This window comes from Anarhichas minor, unplaced genomic scaffold (genome assembly GCF_050575085.1).
Source record: "Anarhichas minor isolate MPS153535 unplaced genomic scaffold, ASM5057508v1 ptg000055l, whole genome shotgun sequence".
Classification (NCBI taxonomy): Eukaryota; Metazoa; Chordata; class Actinopteri; order Perciformes; family Anarhichadidae; genus Anarhichas; species Anarhichas minor.
In genome coordinates, this window is record NW_027466501.1 from 5,463,819 (window position 1) to 5,484,049 (window position 20,231).

Consider the following 20,231-nt stretch of genomic DNA (forward strand, 5'->3'; position numbering starts at 1 on the left):
CCACTATTATGACGTTATGAACACACTTGGCACCACGGCTCTAGAATATCTTTCTCTTCCTGACTGTCATTGGCTTCAGTTCATGTCAGTCTGCCTGACAATACTTTTGTAATAATTCAGATTTTTCAACAGTATTGTCGAGTAGTGATTATTGGAAAATTGGATATTTGCATTGTATGTTTAAATAATGACCTGCTGTGACCTGTTTTTCAAACTCTGCCTTGTTCCATCATTGCAGTTCATGGGTTTTACCACAAGGGGGGGGCATTATCTTTCAGATTAAGTCTGCTGAGAAAGTAGCTCTTAAAGTCACTTGTAGTGTCAGGAACATGTTGTTGTTGTTGTTTTCAGGGGTCCTTCAGATGATGCAGACACGGATCAGTGCTCTGCAGGCAGCTGTTGACAGGTACATCTGTTCTCCTTTGCTGCTTCTATTAGTTGGGCCTTGATGTTACATGATTGTTTATTTAATTTGAAAACTTGGTTTAAAAGAAAAAGATGATTCTCAATATCATCAAATATTTAATGTTTGCTACATAAGGAACCATAAACGTTGAGGTTGACGAGAACACGCTTCATTAGAGTTTAGCACTCAAAAGCTCCTCCCATCTATCTTAAGATGCACCACGTTACCTTTTTCCATCTTAGCCCTGCAAGTATTCACCCCCTCTGTGTTTTTACTATTGTTGCTTTACAACCTGGAATTTAAATAGATTATTATTTCAAGCTCCAGGTTTGTGTAAATGGTCTTTATGTTGCTGTTCTATGCACCTCTGGTTCTTAATGAAGCCATGCTCCTCTCTCAGGATTAGGACGAAGATCGTTGACCCGTACAACAAGATTGTGGCCAGAATCACCCAGCTGGCCCGACTGCAGGTACACACACTTCATGATGATGATTCTACACTTCATTTTCTGTGGCTGTGTGCCAATCTGTCACTTTTCTTTTGAGATGGCAGAAGAAACTGCGTGCCAGTTTTACTGAAGAACATTATTTTACAATTGATTCCAAGCTTTCCCAAACCCACAAAGAAGCTGAGGCTGTGTAGGAGAGAGCTTTGTTATGTGCCTCCAAACTGAGCTGCACCCACCTGTTGCTCGACCAGGTGGGTGCAGCTCAGGAGGAGCCCTGGGTGGCTGAGGGAAATCATGATTGAATATTGATGACACAGCGGCTGTAAAAAGGTCAGTTTTCACATTTTCTGTGTGTGTGTGTGTGGGACTATGTCTCGTCTCTTGCCTGAGCCTTCGATATGAGTTACAGTGCATCTGGAAAGTATTCACAGCGCTTCATTTTTCCCACATTTTGTTATGTTACAGCCTTATTCCAAAATGGATTCAATTCATTCTTTTCCTCAAACCTCTACACACAATACCTCATAATGACAAAGTGAGAAGAGTTTGTTTAAAATGTTTGCAAATCTATTAAAAATAAAGAACGAAAGTACAACACATACATAAGTATTCACAGTATTCCATTCGGCGGCTACAAGTGTGCGACTGTTTTACCCGTGGTCAGCACTTCTTCCACCTCTGTCTCTGTCTCAGTCTGTCTCTCTCTCTCTCTCCGTCTCTCTCTCTCTCTCTCTCTCCGTCTCTGTCTCTCTCTGTCTCTGTCTCTCTCTGTCAGTCTCAGTCTCTGTCTCTCTCTCTGTCTCTCTCTCTCTCAGTCAGTCTCAGTCTCTGTCTCTCTCTCTCTGTCTCTCTCTCTCTCTCTCTCTCTCTGTCAGTCTCAGTCTCTGTCTCTCTCTCTGTCTCTCTCTCTCTCTCAGTCAGTCTCAGTCTCTGTCTCTCTCTCTCTGTCTCTCTCTCTCTCTCTCTCTCCCTCCCTCTCTCTCTCTCTCTCTCATCCATGTATGTTACTCACACTCGCAGCATCACAGAGGCCTGACAGGCTACACCTCTGTTGCTCCTGCTAGCAGTGCACTGAGCTCGCTCACACTGTTCTGTGCTATCCTTTAGAAGCAGGAACAGCTCCATGGTTACCATATGAGTTGCCATAGCAACCATAACGTGTGAAATTTTCCTTCGCCTGTAAAGCATGTATTACATATTATAATATAATACATATTATAAGTACAGTTAGTGTGACATCACATTCTGACTGCTGACTGGTAATCCTGTGCTCCGGCTCTGTATCCTGTTTTATCTATTTTATCTTCAATGTTAGACTGTTTTTGAGTTGTATTATTATGTTTTAAATGTATTTCTATCTTACATACTGTATCAATGGTGAAGATTCTGAAATAATGGAGCTAATGTGGTTTCAGGTTTTTGAATGGGTTGTGACTCCTTAACAAAAACTACAGAATGTTTTTGGTGGCAGGTTGTATCAGTCTGAGAAGACATAAGCTGCCAGCTGTGAACCAAGCGACTGAAGTGCCACTCCCAGATCAACTTCACGTTTATTTGATGAAGCAATGATATTGTAATTCTTGCTTGCGTTCCTCACCGTGTCCCCCTACGTCTCTTCTTGCTTCAGATGGCCTGTGACCTGCTGAGAAGGATCATTCGTATCTTGTACCTGAGCAAGAGGCTCCAGGGTCAGCTCCAGGGGGGCAGCAGGGAGATCACCAAGGCCGCTCAGAGCCTCAATGAACTAGGTAAGGACATGATTGTTTATTCCCATCTGTTATAGAAAACCGCAGATGCACCAATTGCCATTTTCTTGGCCACTTCTGATGTTATAAAAGTCTGACCTGCCGATTCCTATTTCTGCCGTCCTGAAGAAGTCTAAATGTTATTTTGTTATTGTCATTTGCATAAACACAATTCAAATGATAAGGGAATTCATTATTGTACAAATCTTTCAAGTAGTAGTTTTAATGATCTATTATAGGCTACTTGGAGCTCGTGTTAATAAGTTAAACGGGTAATAATTCCTTTGCTAATATCTATTTTATATTATATTATTGATATATATTGGCCTAATGCTCACTTTTAGTTGACAGAGTAAGGGTCTGAGTTAGTGAAGAGGACGGGGCCTAAGTGTAGGGTGGTGCTAGGAGTCTATGAGGCATGTACATCTTATCATGCAGAAGAAATCTGGAGCAGATTGAACAGTACGTCAACTTCCTGTTTCATGGCGAAAAGCCGCTTTTTCGGCACCACGCCATGGCAGCAATGTTGCTTGAAAACAATAAAGTTTGGTAACTTTTGATCACAAAGGTCTTCAGATTGTGCTGACCAAATTTGAAGTCGATCTGAATAAACCTGTGGTCTGAGGTAGTTTAAGTGCCTGTAAAAGGCAAAATGGGTTAAAATGGCACATTCAATTCAAAATGGCTGACTTCCTGTTGGGTTTGCGGTATACCTCCAAGATTCTTTTTGTGTGTCTCCACCTGCTTGCCAAATGTCATACATGTAGGTGAAACCTCAATCAGCGACTCAAGGGTACAGGTAACATTCAAGGGTCTTAGAACTTTAGCTCTGGAGTCTTTCAGGCAGTATTGGGTCTGCAGATATAAATATCACCGTAAATCACAATTTTATGAAAGCATCTTTCCCTAGTTGCTGAGAGCTGCTGGCCTCTTACATGTCAGTGCTCTGTAATGTTACGAATGGGCTTTAATTATTCGACTCTATCTCAGCATTGGCCTTCCAGAGGTTCAGCACTCATTTAATACGGTAATGGCGTGTTGAGCTATTTTCAACCCATGAAATGCAGATTTTTGTAAATTTAGTTGCAAATGTCAATATTAACACCAGCATTGATGTGTTACATCAAGGTACAGATACATCATTTACTTTACAACACAAAAACACGTGTGTAAGTGTGCAGTATCTCTTTAAACCCGCTTTTTATTCACTGTTGCAGATACAGATTAGTTTACACCAACATCGTTAGTGGACTATTCTACTATTTGTAGAATTAGATTCAACTGGTGTCTGCAGAGTCACAACAGTGACCCATTCAATCCCAGGACCTGTTCTCTGAGCTCTTCATCATAGACGTGGTCATTGTGTTGGTCAGAATTGTAGCGTTTAACATTAGCTGGAGGTTCAGAGGACTGTGACCTTCTGGTGTCAGCAGACCAAAAGTCATATTGATGCATCTAATGTCACTGCCACCAGTTATCTATCTGTACGACCCTTAGTTATCACAAGGCATTCAGAGTGTTTTCAGCAGCCTGGGCCTGCAAGCCGATGACCACTTCTCATATGGCGCACACACACACACACACACAGAGGCTCCCACAAATTCCATTGGCTGCAAAGTCCTTTTAAATGGGGTCAGTGTCCTCACCAACAACCTCTTAAAGGTGACTCAGTGTCTGCTTCTTGTCTCTGCTGTGCCGGTCAGCTGTTGACCAACAATTCCAACAATTTCTCAAGTGTGTTTTGCTGCTCTGTGTTTGGTTCTGCTTCACACTGTGGGGTCCTGGAATCACTTGAGTGGGGCTTTAAGAAGGTCGTCTGCAGAGTAGTTTGATTTCCTTTCCCCAGAGGTTACCACAATTGGAAATTCTTTAATAAAATGCATGATATAGACTTTTTAGCTGATATACACAAAATGATGTCCACACACTTTTGGTCAAATTTTCCACAGGGCTTGATGGTCTCCAGAGGATGAGCCCTAATTATACCGTGGCAATCCCAAAGACGTGTTCTCTCACGTCACCATGAGGGGTTAACAGCTGTTGGACAGGTTTGCGTTGAGGTTTGGAATAAACATTCATGTTTTACTCTAATCAGACTGTAATCATTCTGGTGATCCCTTCCCCTTTCATGCGCCATCATCAGGGTTGAATTTAAGCTTCTCTATTGGTCATTTTTCTATAACCAAATAGCTGCAGCGCTAAAGACATCTTGGTCTCCAAATTTGCATCAAATGCAAATAATAGCTGTTATAAAAACCTCAACACAGATTTTGAAATGAAGAGACTAATAATATATGCACTTAATTGGCTACTTGTCATGTAAAACCCATGAGTGTATGTGGATAAGTTGTAGATGTCCTGGAGAGCATTAAGTGTGACTACAATGAGATGTCTACATGGAGTGATCAGGTAGTGGTTTAGGGAAACAGCGCTACAGGTAAGAGGACAATAAATGTATTTCTGATTTGAGGGTGAACTGTTGCTTTAATGCCCTAAACCTGTGACCTTCTGCTCTGGTTCAGACTAAGTTTGATCTGAAATCACCAGACTTCAACTGAGTCCGACCCCCGTGGAGTTTCCATTCCTTTGTGCTGCCTCATCCAGTGACAGATTACTTCACAATTGTTATGGTAACAATACTGTACTGTAAGGCAGTTGCATACTGTGTGAATTAAATACTTAACAAATGAAAAGAGTATTTCCTAATTGTATTAAGAACTTTAGTGCAAAATGAACATAAGAGGTTCAAGTGAACTTCTCGAGAAAAAAATAAATCTAGACAAACATCGGCCTTATGGATATCTTCTTTAAACAGGCCTGGCCTGATATCTAAACTGGCTTAGCCACAAACAAAACACTGTTAATGCATTTCTGTGTATCAGAGTGTGTGGTGAAGAAGAGAAAAGAAGCCTGCACTCCAGATATGTCTGTCGAGGGACTGTTGTGTGAACTGTGCAGGAGATGGGTTCTGTGGTCCGTGTCTGGCTTTCTTGCGAGCTCCTCTTGTCTCGGTTGGGCTGAGCCTGAGAACGTTTCTGCATGTTGTGCTCTCTGGAAGCAAAACAGCTGTTTGCTTGAGCTCCACTCTGCTCCTGCTCCCATATGCAACGTAAAGTGGTGTCCTAATCATATTGCCGCTACACAGTTTTTTAGACATCACGATAGAAACGAAATAGAAAAAATATTAACCATAGATATTTTTTATGGTTTGAAATATATCGTCACATCGCCCAGTCCTACTGAATTGTCCTTGATAGCACTCAACACAATATTTCATCACAAATAGCAATAAATAACCCTGGTGTGTCTATGACACCTATTTTGAGACATATTTTGTACAGAAGAAAAACTGTAAATGCAATCCTTGAACTCGTACACATTCTGCTGCAGGTAGTTTCACTCTACATGTGGTTTTACTTTAAGGAAACTCCTCCCCTGTACCTCTATATTCCTCTGATCTCAGGGTAGTAAGCTGCCCGTGGTGGCTGTACTCCATTGTTAATGAGCACGTGTGTTTAGCTTGTTGAGGCTTGTAGTATATTTCCCCATCATAGTTGGATTTCTTCTGTGTTTCTTTTTTCCAAATACTTCCACGTCTTTCTTTGGATAAACAAAGCTCCGTATCTGCCTCCATCAGCACCAGCTTTTAAAAATGTTTCTGCCATAGTCGGTTACTTTACTTTTATAAGTGGAATGTAACCAATTCATTTCAACTCTGCAGATACAACATATTTACATTTAGGTTACTCCTTTACTCTACGTCTTGTGAGCACAGACATTTCTGTCTGGCATCCGTGTCCTTGAAGGTAACCTTTTTATTTCTCCTGGGGTCAATCCACGAGTTATGGATGACTTCATTGTTTGGCGTAGGGTCGGCTTCTACTACAGACACCACCCTTTTCTTCATCTTGCTTTTCAAAACCTTTTGGAACTTCTGCCGAGTGAAGGCATAGAGGAGAGGGTGAAAGATAGTGGTTCCATAGGCCATCACCAGGAAGCCCAAGCGGAGGCGAACAGTTAAATCACTGGGCCCAGTGCTGAGGATGATGGTGTTGAGCACAGTTATTGGGGTCCAGCAAAGTAAGAATGTGGAGATGATGAGAAGAGACATCCTGAAGACTCGCTTCTGCCTCTCCCGTCTCTCCCGATGACGCTTTACTGCTCGTCGTAGCGCAATTATGACTGACACGGACGCCCGCATGCCCAAAGGTGCATTCCCACCTGCCCTGACTCCCGTGCTGCTCTGTGAAGCCTCGGTTGTCTCTGGTTGTGTCGTAGTGCTCAGAGAGATAGTGGTTTTGCTCTTTTGCTTCTTCCTAGGTAAGTTGTGCTGAAAGCGTGTACCAATGCGGATGTTAAGTGCCTGAAGGATTTTGTAGTAGGTCACCAGCATCACCACAGCTGTAAAAAAGAATATAGGGATCTGTGCTAGCAGGTGATAGTACAAACCCTGCTCTGTGTAATACTCATGTGGATGAGCCACTGTGACCACTGCAGTCTGGTTCACAAGGTCTGAACCAGAGTTGATGAAGAAGCTGACTTCCATGAAGGGAACCAGGAAACTGAAAAAGGATAGAGCCCAGATGGACCCCAGTAGAGCTACAGCCCGGCCCATCGTAAGCACACGGTTCGCCGGGCGCACTGAGATGTCATAGCGGTCTACAGTGATGGCCAGGACAGTGATGGCAGTAGCTACACTTGCAAAGGAGACGCAGGCCTCGTGGAAACAGCAGATCATGGCTGTGTCCGTCTCCAAAGGAAGTAACACCACCACTGCTGTCAGCGGAATACAGCAGACACACACCTGGAAACAAGACAGGAATTCAGGTCACATCCCAAATGCATCATGTTTGTTCATTCTTTGTTGAGCAGCAGGTAAAACTAGAACACAGTTTGCGATGACTGCAATGCGATTCTAAAGGCTATACTATGATTGTATCAATCCAGAGTCCATACTTCAGCCATTATCAATGGCAATCATATTATATATATATATATATTATATTTTAAATATTATATATTTTGTGACTCAACTCTATTAGTACTATAATGTCTGAAGTAGAAGTACACAGTAAGTAGTACACAGTTCTGTTGCATATTTTCTAAGTGCTTTCAGAGGCTTTTGAAGGATATTTTTGGGTACAATAAATGTTGTTCATTCTGTACACATGACATCTATCACACTTCTGTTCATCCTGATAGAGGATCCTCCTCTGTTGCTCTCTAAGGTCTCTCCCTCTTTTCTCCCCGTTAAAGGTTTTTTTTGGGGGAGTTCTTCCTGTTCTGATGTGAGGGTCCTGGGACAGAGGATGTCGTATGTGTACAGATTGTAAAGCCCTCTGAGGCAAATTTGTGATTTTGGGCTATACAAATGAATTGAATTGAATTAAAGTAATGTCTGCACCTGGTGTTTTTCCTGAACCAGAGTGTACTTCACTGGTGTTTCTGACCATTTGGGTGTGTGACTCAGCTGTGTCATGGCAGGTGTCTAGCTGAGGAGCCAAGGAAGCTGTGTTGAGTGTGAAGTTGTTCGTTTGCGCGGTTCTTGCGAAAGCGGCAAGCAGCAACACCCAGGCCAAACAGTCTTCCCGTTCTGAACAGACATGTTTTCAACTGGCACTGTACCAGCAAAAAATCCATGTTTTTTTCCTCCTTTTTTAGTACAAATATGAAGGAAAAGCTTCCACTAGCCCTCTTGAAATGTTGCTGTTTGTATGATAGCACTGCAGAAATATAACCCAAGTTGTAATAAACAGAATGGACACAGTGGAGAAGGTTGTAGCAGCATCTGGTTGAAGTAGTTAAGCTGACTTCACTGCATTCAGCACCTTAGTTGAGTAAGTCAAAGCCCTCATCAACGTGTAGGGGCAGCACGCGTAGCACCTATTAGTGTGTATAGCACATAATCAAACGTATTGTTATTATACTTTGTCTAATTACTGGCACAGTAGTGGATGTTTTGTCCCTTTTTAAAACCAGAAGCATATGAAGTGAATGAAACGTCCAGTCCCCTTTCTGTCACACTCGGCAGTGTCGTCTCAGTATCCGACCACTTGATTCCTCTTGGCTAAATAGCAGCTTTTAGATGTTAATAGATGGACTCACCACCACATCCACCACATGCAGGTTCATAGTGATGATGTTGGAGACGGAGCTGATGAGGTTCTGTTTCATACAGTAGAGGACGAGCACAGTGAGGTTGGAGCTCAAGCCCAAAACGATCTCCAAAAGTAGGAAGCCTGTCAGAGAAACCTAACACAAAGAGAACATGGGGGCATTTAGTGTGACATGTAATGTTCTTTTAGTCATCATAACGGATGATCATAATTCATTTATACTTTATATCACCAGAACGTCTTCTTACATACTTTAGATTATTTCCTGAACATATCCTCTACCTAAGAAGATCTCTGTGGATAAACTTGCTAGCAAGGAAATATGCTGACATGTCACATTGATTTGATTAAAAAGCATATGTGAGATGCGAGGCTGCAGCATTACCTGGAAGCTGATGGGGTAGATGGGCTCGTCTGAGGTCATGTCAGCAGTGTCGAGCACCGTCGTGTTGCTCATGGTGGCTGCAGAGATCCGCACTGGGGATGTGTGCATTATCCTGATGGGAGGAAGAGGCCTGCAGAGCAGTATGCACAAAAATGGTTTATTTAAATTCAATTTAATAAATATTAAAACCCATATCAAATTCTACCAGATCTTTTTTGTTGTTGTTGTTAAACTGTCCCCAGACCAGTGAACTTTCAGCTGGTCTTCTCTTCTTGTAGGTAACGTACTGTAAACAGGCAGTGAGGTGAGGATCAGGCTTACTGTACAGGGCGCTCTGGGCTACTGATTATGTGGCATTCACTTCTCTTCACACTGCTGCTCCACAATATTTTAGTATCTGTGGTTTTTTTGGACTCACAAAAAAGTGCACCCTTTGTATTTTTCACATCCATTCACCAAACAATACTTTCATCACTGAATAATCAGTCTGGTAGCATTATTGATATTAGTGTGTACTGTCAAATGCAAGTACTATATTGTCAATGTTGAGTAGGGAGTGTCACACTAATTAGTAGTTTGTGTTAGGAGGAATTGGTTTAATACCAGACATGTGATCAAGTCATGTGATCAAGCAGCGTCTGAAATCACCTCCTACGACACATTTCCAAACAGACAATCCCTCAAGCACACACCAGCTTCATGCAGCGGTCGACCAGGCGTGCATAGGGGAGAAGGTATGCGGCTTTTGTCTTCTTCAAGTGTACCGCTGAGTGAAACACGATGAATTCCTTTGCAGAAAGATTCTGTCGATTCGCTCCTCTCTATGACCACATATGTTTTGCCTTGCTTATGAGTGTGGCTGTTTGGAACAGCTATAAACAGTTGAAGGCAAAAGTTTCTTTTAGATGTGGTTGGACTACACATTGATGGAAGAAAAATGACAGGGATGGGAGTCTTTTTTATTTCTCACCAATGTGTGAGAAACCTCGCAGGAAAGCAAGTTAAAAGAATGTGTCCCGGTCTGTTTGCTAAGCCTAAAGCAACCCAATACGAGAACGGTAGAATATGTATTCTCTGGACCTATGGAAGGTTTGCAGTGTGATATCAGGTTAAACTCACCTCTCCCTTCCAGCAGTGGCCTCTCCAGCTCAGCAACAATCCAAGGAACTTGGTGAAGCATGTCAAACCATCCCATCATATCGTGACCTGACAAGATCAATCTTCTCTTTATCCACCTGATTCACAACATTCCCTCTGTGGACATATTCAAGTGTGATGGACAACAAAGAGTCCGAGCTAAGCTTTAGGGATACTGGCTCCACTCAGGCGAAGGGAAAAGTCTGTTTGTGAAACACAGAAAGCAATACACACCCGCCCCTCGTTGGGGGGCATGTGGTCTGCAGCATCAGTGCAGTGCACTAAGATCAATGCTTTCTTTCATGAATAGCTCTGTCTCATCATTGTCCGTTGTGCTTGGAGCGTTGCCTCCAGTCTCATCCCTGCTTGAAGAGGATGCCAGTGCCAGAACAATCCGCCTGTCTCCACTTCTCAGGTATTTTGTGTCTTTCACACTTGTCCTGATATGGTCCACAGCACTTTATGTCATCAGGTTTGAAATGTCATATTCCAGAGAACAGTGACGGTAGACAGTAGAGATGGAGGATCCAAGGGAAATAGAAAACAAGCTTGTGTGGTTGTTCCTCTTGGCTTGAGCCGTCATCGACCCTGGGATCCCAGAGGAGGCAGAGTTGCACCAAATGGCAGAGACTTAGATATATGTCATATAGAGTCCTTGGAAACCACGCAAAGAGACTGATCCTTTGACTGTTGGACATTCACAGCCTTTGTAGTCTCCCCTTTATCCTTGCCAGAGAAGACTTGTCCCATCATTGTCATCACCTTCCCTTGCGTTCCTCCTCAGTCATAGTCCATCTCTGATCCTGCCAAGAGAACGCGTCGAAGATTTCAGTAAAATAAGTATGAAAAATAAACGTGTCTCATGTAAATCAGATCTTTTGCTCCTGGTCTGCATGTTGCATCACATCCACCTAATTCAACTCATTTATCATCCCGACAGATAGCTGCTCTCTCTGTGCTAATTGGATGCCTGTCTCTGTGTTTGTGTGTTGAATCAGTTTTCGATGCCTTGCCTTTCATCTTTGATGGTTCTTGTCATGTGTTGTTCTGCTAATGATCACTGAAAACCGTGAACTGGCTCTCTGCAGACTGTCTTAGTGTATGAAATGATATACTGAGTGACTGTCACAACAACGGCCCACACGATGTCTCACTCAGTTTTAAGGCGGATCAGGATTGAGCTGGTTTGTCTTGAGATCTAAAATGTGTCATTTGTCTTTGGGCATAAGTGTCTCGGGAGTTCAAGTACTGAAAACTGGCAGTAAAGGTCTGCTCTGATTCAGAGTCCTGTTCACTTATTCTTACATTAGATAATCATGGAAATCGATCAACATTTGGCCGAGTGCAGACTTTCTATTGAGGCTGAGATGTGTTCTTGTAAGGCTGCTTGTGTTTGACAACATTTAATATTTTAGACCTAAATGAAAACAGGTTTTGCTGAGTTTAAATTTCTCAAAATAAAGTATCAAAAGTATTATTTTCACTGGTATGCTTCTTAATCTAGCAATAAATTACAATGTCTTTGCACAGTATACTGTAGTAGCTGATGAAAGTGACTCTACATAAGACATGATGTCTGTATTTACACGTGTAAATGTGTCCTTGCGTCGACGTCTGCTCTACAGCTACAACAAGCCCCTCGCTCAATCAACGAGCTGCATTTCTAACTGGTGCTCTGAGTACTTTTATAATGTGTTCAACCAATAGTACCATGGCCACGGACAAGGCTGAATTCTTATTGGCTGTTTTCAGATAACTGCTCTGCTCTGATGTAACAAAGTCATCAGCATTCTAAATAGTTATGAGTCTCAAGGCACCTCATGATCTGATTCCTGTTCAGAGGCCATGATTCGTTTATGAAACCATTATCAATGCGTCTTGATTTGTTTGATGCACGTTGCATTACGTTTCACTATCCAAGTGGTTCCACCGTCAGGAACCGTCTTACCAAATTGTTGCAGTTTCTGGCTTGGACTTCCTGACCGTAGTCAGAAAACACAGAGTCGACACTTTCTTTTGTGTCCAGGACCGGAGTCACTCCACTCAGCCGGGAAACAAGGCACGAACACTCCTGTCGGTCTTGAGGCGATGCAACTCCATGCATCTTAGAATCTATTTATTTCCCCACCTCTGATTCTAGAGCAATGCTGCTGGGTTCAGCTGTTTTGAGGCTACACAGTCTCCTGCTTTCATTTTAGTAACATTTAGTTTAAAGTTTGTAGCACAAAGTTCCATTTAGAGTCTCGGAGCCCCAGATTATGAATGAGCATATTCTTACGCATCAACTTGAAACCCAGTATGACCGTTGAAGTTATTGCAGAGGTTATTGTTTTATATCTGCATTTCTTGTTTGTTTTGTGGATTATACATCACATGACTTGTTTAAGACATTTCCTCTAACTTAGAAAGCTAGCAGCAAATAGAATGCTGAATATTGTGTTCAACCAATGTTGTGTTGTAACCAATCATAATTTGTAGAACATGAAATATACCAAAACATTAATGAATGGATTTTTTATGTTATTTTTGTCTCACCAGTAAAAGGTCCATCCAACATAACGCATGATTTAATGACACCTACATACATTTGTATCTCGTATTGTATATTCTTATTGTGTCCTTAAGTATGGTGGAGTACTGTCAGTCCAACCACTTCAACAGTGGTTGGACTGACGCCTGCTGCTACATTGTGGGACATGCTGAAAGACGTGGACTTACCCTGACCTGAACCAAGCACTTATCCCCAAACCCAATCAGCTATCCACCTACTACTGTAAACATGCCCACACATCTCTGGTGAAACCAGAATTTGTCAAGCAAACGTTCCGATCATTGTTTGATTTCATCTTCTCAAATGGGAGGATCTGACCCACTTCTCTGTTTTACATCATTGTAAAAATTAATTTAGACTGTTGCAATTTGAAAACATCACCATGGGTTTTTCAGTATTTCAGCTTTTTTTTTTTGACTGATCAATTGATCAATAAAAGTAAAAAATAAAAAACAGCAATGGAAGAAATTCTTAGGTGCAGTCTTCAATTTGCTCTCAGCTTTCATTGTCTTATATTCTGGTAGACCGGTTCTCGTTCTGATACCAAGAAGACTTTTTAACTTGACTCATCTTTTCTTTAAGCTGTATCTACCATTGCATGAAATATCTGTCCTGTGGGTGAAATTCTGTTTCGGGAGCTTTTCTACAACAGGAGAGCTGGTCTCTTTAGGAGGCAGGGACCTCCGCTTAGCTTGTGAAGACCCATGTCCCTCGCCTTTTAACAGCCACTCATTTATCTAATTGTTCTCCACTCAAAATAGTCACTGCTTGAAAAGCGTGACTCACAGGCTCAACAACATGTCAGACGGCTGTGTGTGGTGTGATTTTACAGTGCCTTCATGCAACATTCCCTTGCTATCAGAACCGCAATGTTGGTACATGAATATGCCGTGTGTCCGTTTACCTCTAGACGAAGACCATTCCTCAGTGATCCTCGGCTCTGTTGGAGTGCTTTCCTTCCCTGTTGGGTTTTGTAATCTCAATCCCCAAAGGTAGCGTAGAGCCCACAGGTGATAACCCTGAGGGGCTGAGGTTTAGTATAGTAGTCCATCACTCTGGGATGCTTGATAGTTGGTCCGTTCAGGATGGAAATCTGACTGGTAGAAAGGATGCAGCCACGGAGCCTGGAGGGAGCAAGAGAGATGCTGACGCTGCTGCTCTGCCTCTCTTCTCTTTGCTCTGCTTCTGTGTCTGTAGGTCTGTCTCTCTGTCCTGCTTTCTCCCTCCCTCTGTGTCTGCCTCTAGTAGCCCCCCCCCCCCCCCTTCTCTCTCTGAAACGGTCTTCTGCTTCTCTTTTTTTCCCGATAAACCTCTGCGCCTGACTAATTGCACTCACAAAGCACATATAACACTTTTCGCTCTCATTTCTTTGTTTCTTCCTTTCATTTCCTTTTTCAATCTTTCTTTGTCTTTTGTAAGTGGGAACTCTCCAGCATGCAGGACCAACAGAACACAGATCTTTTTTGTGTTTGACTCCTTGTTTCTTTTTCTCTTTCTCATGTTTGTTTGCCCTCATTAAAGAGCCCAGGTAGGACACTGTGGCCATGACGATGCTAATAGCAGCATCCTTCCTCTCAGGACTTTGGCCACTCATCTGCTGTTTGTGTTTGCATAGCACCGGCCGGATGGTACATCTCTTAATTGTCCCTATCTGGCCACCATTGGAGCAGTCACCGTGTTGCGCTTACTGACTGGTGGGCATATCTGGAAGGTAGCTAGTGAGTGGATTAATTCGGGCTACTAGGCATTGGCATGGCAACAACAGCATCGCCAGCCAAAGAGAACGCAGACTGATGGATCAGAATTCAAAGAAGGCCTGTCTGCTGTCTTCCGGGATACACCTCTCCACTGATAATGCAAGAACTTCTCCCCCGATCTGCTCATCGTATCTCAGCTTCTCATCTCTCACTCTGCATGTGTTTATTCAAGGAGGGTAAGCAGAGATGTCCAACTGTTTTACTGACATGCGCAACTCAGCGGGAGGCATGTTTTCCCCCAGATACAAGTCTTTAGTGAGAGAGCAATAGATGGCAGACAGCAGGCTTATGGAGAGGGAATAAAGACAGAGATAGAAAGAGATGAAGACAGCTCGGGTACCAAGAGAAAAAAAGATGGTTACACACTTTTTTTCTGAGCATACTTTAGCATGATGTGTGAGTGAGGCAGAGATGGAAAGATATGAAGACAGCTCGGAGACCAAGAGACAGCCAGACAGCCTTTTTTTTTCAATGCAAAGATGACAATGTTGTGTGATAGGCTAGTTTCACCAGTGGTGGGCCGTCAGGGCCTTCAAGGCCTTCTCTGCTGGCCTAGACAGAATCACAAAGTTATAGCTATTTTATAATTTAATATTTGTTCTTAAATACACGACATGTATTATAATTTATAAAAATATTGTTCCCATTATCTTATTTTCTCATTGCACAGCTACTGTCTTCCTCAGTTGCTCTGCTTCCAGTGCAGCTTGTTTTAAGTAGAGCTTTTATCCAATCAGATTTCACCTCTGTGTCTCTAGGTAAGAAGAGAGGCCCGAGGCCTGCAGACTCACAAGTGCATCCTGGTGCAGTCTAAGTGAATGGGGACAATATTGTTGATTGTCATAGTGTTCAACCAATCAGATCTTTAGTTTGACATGTTGGGCATATTCTTTGACGTGTCAGAGCCTGCTAGCTGGCCTACAAGTACGTGATTGGTCAGTGGGCTAGCGTGACATGTTGGGCGGTGGCAATCCCAATATCTGCTGCCTCTGAGTGGACATTTTCAGCCTCAAACGCATTAAAACGTATTCAAGAAATACAACTGGGGAGGCTCGACTGTCTTCACTGGCCTTCTTACTTCTTACTGGAACTAAAACGCACGGATGTACTGAACAACCGTGAGATTAAACTCTTCATTAACAAAGAAAGGAGGATGGACTTTGTCTTTAAATAGTGAATAGCATCTCTGGTAAGTTAAATGTGTTTGTTTTTACATCTGCAGTAGCTTTAATATGCTTGTTTATATATTATTATTTGTACAACTTGTTTTTATGAAGATGGATTTTTGTTTGGTTTTATATGTGATAGGAACTATTGTTACGTCCAATGTTGCTCTGGGGACACATTTAGTCGGTGCCAGTGTTGCCAACTTGGCGACTTTCGCGCTAAATCTGGCGACTTTCCAAACCCTCATGGTGACTTTTTTTGTCAAAAGCTACTAGTGACAAATCTAGCGACTTGTTCTGGTGTTGGAGACTGTTCTGGTGTTTAGACTCTGACGTTAAAGCACGTACGTTCTGCACTGTCGTGATCGAGCAGCGGTGCTGCCGTGAGCCGCCCCAAAGCACTCACAGGCGGTCACTCTCACAGTAGTGCGCAGCAGTCCCAGCTGCAGTCAGAGCAGAGAGGAGACGCACTCTCGGCGTATTCATGTATCTGCACTCTGCAGTTAGTGTATTTATAGGTGTTGAGCTTCATTTTTACACGAAACAAATAATAACCGTAGCTGTGGCTTCATAATGAGATTATTCAGCTGCAGGACAGCAGTGAAGGCCCAGGTACAAAATGCACGGCCCACCACTGAGTTTCACACCTACAATTGCTGTAAGCACAGTTGCGTTCGACAAAACATCTAAAAATGTGACATCTAGGCTGTCCATTGGCTTACCCTAAAGGCTGCCGGCATGTCTCTAGCTGAGCTATTTCAAACGGAGGTATAAATGAAAACAAGTGCAGGGCTGTGTGTGTGTGTGTGCTTTGTATATGATAGAGCAGTGGTTATATTTGGTGTTACTGGGCAAACATTGCACAATGACCTTTCGCATATTGCAAATCAAGTGGTACCACAGAGTAAAAAGGCAAAACAAACCTGCCAGAATTAGAAAATACAGCCCTCATCCTTCAGCTCTCCCCTCTCTGTCCTCTGCCCCTCCCACCAGACTTATGCATGCGCTTCATACAGTCACCTGTAGAAGTATTAGTCATTCATTTAAAACATCATGCTACCTACAGTTACCTCTACTACTGCTCATTCACTTCAAACATCATCCCAATTGTGATTGTGGTTCTGATTCTAATACCGTCCTGTTCTCTTTGCAAACTTGTGGCCCTGGAAAGCCCTTTGAGATGACACACTGTGATTTGAGGCTCAAGCTAGCTACAATATCTGCACATTTCTTCAGACATCGAGAGCACATTTTGCTGATATTTTAGCTCCCTGAGCTCACACAGAAGGTTAAACTATTAGCAGGGTTGCCTGGCTAGTGTGAGACTTTGATATAATTGGCTTTATCACATATAGGCACACTTAATCACATGCACATATTTGGACTTCTGATTCAACATCAGGGTTTAATAAAGTATGGAACTTACCCTTGTTGCACGCGCAGTAGCTTAGGTCTAATATTAAGGGATATAGCCACCGGGACAACAAACCAGGGAAATACAACTTCACAATATTAGACATACACTAACCCAATAAAGGGCTCACAGGTTCATTCACTCATAAAAGTAAAAGACGTGTTTTTCCCAATATCAAAACTACACCATTTTATTGAATGTTTACAAGCAGCAAAACCCAGAAATAAATAGAATAACACAAGAACATATCCTACTTTAGGCACATAGCCAAAACATGACATATCTACATATGACCACACTCACTTACTGAGCCAAATATAAACATGAACACAGTTACAGGGTTCATTTAGTGTCTTTGTAAAACAGGGTTGTGCAACGAAATGCAGTTTGTAGTCCTATTTAGTTACATAAGAAAAACACCAAAAACAAAACCATATTACATAAGGAGGGTGGAGGATGAATTTAGAGTATCACCGCCTGAGGAAAGAAGCTGCTCTGAAGTCTGGTGGTACAGCAGCTGAACACTTCATTTTACAGCTGGGTGAGCAGGCTGTGGCTGGCTGGATATGTCTTTTAGTATCATTTGGGCACTTCACAGGCACCTCTTGTCACCAATATCACTGATGCTCAGTAGATGGATACCAATGATGTTCTGGGCGGCTTTAATCACTCACTGTAGAGCCCTCCTGTCATGGGCCGTATACACATCCCCTGCCAGTTTGTAATGTTTCCACTCAGGATGCTTTATATTGCTCCTCTGAAAAGGATAACAAGAAATTGGCACAGGAATTTTGCCTTCTTAAGTTTTGTTAAGAAATACAGCCGTTTATGAGCTTTCTTCATCAGGATGGAGATGTGTGAGAACCACGTCAGGTTGTTTGTGATCCTGATTCCCAGGAACTTCAAACTGATCACTTGCCCCACCTCAGCACCATTGATGTCAATCAATGATAAGTTATTTACCCTGTTGATTGTTTCCACGCCGAGCACCTCACTATGAGCGGCTGATTTCCCTGTACCTTTTGTCTCCTGATTCATCAAAACCAACCCTCACACATATCAGTGTATCACTCTCTGGATACGGTGGGATGCCAGTCTCAAGTTGAGGGTGGAAAATTGGGAATTCCTCCATCCCTCCACATAAACTGACTGGAGCTGTCCATGGTAGCAACTGTGCTGAGGCACTTTGCTCCTTTACTATAAAACAGACATGACATGGTGAGGGCAGACAACACGACAGCAGCAGCGTATATCAACTGCCCAGTGTGCGCTTTGTCTCAGTATGTTGTACGCTCGGGAAACATCAGGCAAACACAGCAGCTGTTCGTTCATTACAGAGGTCACTTGAAAGGCGTGGCTCTGTCGAAACAGTGTTTGTTGCATTGACTTTGTGACCCCATCTCACAAGCCTTTAGTGCAACAGGATGGAGCCTCCCTGCCGGCGGCATCCTGGACTTCGACATGCCCTTTCATCCATTTCTATCCGTTGCATATATCTGAGTAAATGCGGACCATTGTGGTAAATAATCGATGTCCTACTTATCTGCAGCGGCAGTACTGTGTGAAAAGAGTGTACATCACACATCCCCTTGTTTCTCCATAAAGGCTGACATTGTGTAAACCGTTGACCTGTCATTTACAGTTTATGAACTGGTGCATGTTGTCTGCTTGCGGACCTTGGTGTCACAGTGGGGCATAGACTACATCAGCGTAACCTAACAGCACTTAGAGGGTGAAGCCTGTACAATGTGTTAGTTACGTACTGTAAAGATTAAAAAGCTAAGGACCCTTCTGGCTACACCTATGCCAGCTGAATAAGTGCTGGTTTGAATTGAGAGCAGAAATATGGTCTCATAGCTGTTGTATGTTAGTGTGGATGTGAGGGAGCACTGTGCAGACACAAGGCGTGGACAAAACTTCACAACTTGGCATGTGTGTGGGGATGAACCCAATAGCTCATTGAAACTATACTCATTGAATCTGGAATTGGAATACGTAACTGATGTTCTTTCAGCAATATAAATAGTGAGTATCCATTGAAGGTGTTGTGAATCCATCTTCACTGCTGCTATCCATAGTTTTTTGATATAGTAGTCCTTCAAAATGTATTACATGCTCTTCTTCTTTGACTGAAGTAGAAATTGTGGCGTGTCTTTGACTTTACAAATGACTCACAATATACAAACATGTTTTGTGACAGCATACGCCTGACTTGTTGTGTATTGTTGTATACGGTGTCCGTTGTCTGTCCATCACCACTAAAGTGAGTTAGATAGATAAACTTTATTTCAGACTCGGGGTCCAGAGAGACAAATACATAAAATGATAAACACAAACAATAAAAGTACATCGGCCTAGCAATGCCTCACAAAGAGACAGCTGTACCAATGTCTCCACAGCTGGACTGGTAGCGTGTGCTACTAAACCTTATGTTGGTTAAAACCAATATGATCTCATTTTCAGAGTCATTGAGTCTACAAATGAATTTATACATGAGATTTCTTAACACAGTTTGGAAAGTATTGACTCGTGCAGCAGGGCACATCTGTGGGACAGCACAGCTTATCCTCTGGGACCCAGCACATAGTATCCAATGGCCTGTGTTGTGTGTGTGGCTTCAAGCAAGGCTCTCTCTCTGTCTCTCTCTCCGTCTTTGTCTGTCTGTCTCTCTCTCTCTCTCTGTCTCTCTCTCTGTCTCTCTCTCTCTCTCTCTCTCTCTCTCTCTCTCTCTCTCAAAGAACACATATCTAAACAAGCAAAGAGATACGGGGCTCAGCTGTTCCATTGTGGTCTCTGGCAGGCTTTGTAGTTGGGTTGAGGCTTCTAGCGGATTGCTTTTGAATTGAATGTGACTTCTGTCCAATTCCCTGGTTCTCTGTGCCTCAGCCAGCCACCTGCCTGATAATACTCTCTCTCTCTCTCTCTCTGTCTCTGTCTCTGTCTCTCTCTCTGTCTCTCTCTCTGTCTCTCTCTCTTTCTCTCTCTCTGTCTCTCTCTTTCTCTCTCTCTCTCTGTCTCTTTCTCTCTCTCTGTCTCTCTCTTTCTCTCTCTGTCTCTTTCTCTCTCTCTGTCTCTCTTTCTCTCTCTCTCTCTGTCTCTCTTTCT

At 42.8% G+C, this 20,231-nt stretch overlaps 2 protein-coding genes across 3 annotated transcripts in view; one reads left to right on the forward strand and one right to left on the reverse strand.

Moving 5' to 3' along the window:
* Nucleotides 1–20,231, forward strand: part of cog5 (component of oligomeric golgi complex 5) — a 54,639-nt gene that overhangs the window by 1,982 nt on the left and 32,426 nt on the right. For both annotated transcript variants that reach the window (XM_076076199.1, XM_076076200.1), the window contains exons 4-6: nucleotides 352–406; nucleotides 807–876; nucleotides 2,483–2,603. In XM_076076199.1, the coding sequence (XP_075932314.1) occupies nucleotides 352–406; nucleotides 807–876; nucleotides 2,483–2,603 (246 nt within the window). The remainder of the gene's footprint in view (nucleotides 1–351; nucleotides 407–806; nucleotides 877–2,482; nucleotides 2,604–20,231) is intronic.
* On the reverse strand, nucleotides 6,352–9,209 carry LOC142932010 (G-protein coupled receptor 22-like). The gene is made up of 3 exons (XM_076076205.1): nucleotides 9,102–9,209; nucleotides 8,706–8,852; nucleotides 6,352–7,404 (listed from the first exon to the last, which is right to left on the reverse strand). Exons 1-3 carry the CDS (start codon nucleotides 9,207–9,209, stop codon nucleotides 6,352–6,354), a joined length of 1,308 nt encoding a protein of 435 aa, XP_075932320.1.

Coding starts and splice junctions, on each gene's coding strand:
- LOC142932010 (XM_076076205.1), bottom strand. CDS start 9,209: ATGCACACATCCCCAGTGCGGATCTCTGCAGCCACCATGAGCAACACG. Junction 8,853..9,101: donor TCTACCCCATCAGCTTCCAG/GTAATGCTGCAG, acceptor TCTTTGTGTTAG/GTTTCTCTGACAGGCTTCCT. Junction 7,405..8,705: donor TGCATGTGGTGGATGTGGTG/GTGAGTCCATCT, acceptor TCTTGTTTCCAG/GTGTGTGTCTGCTGTATTCC.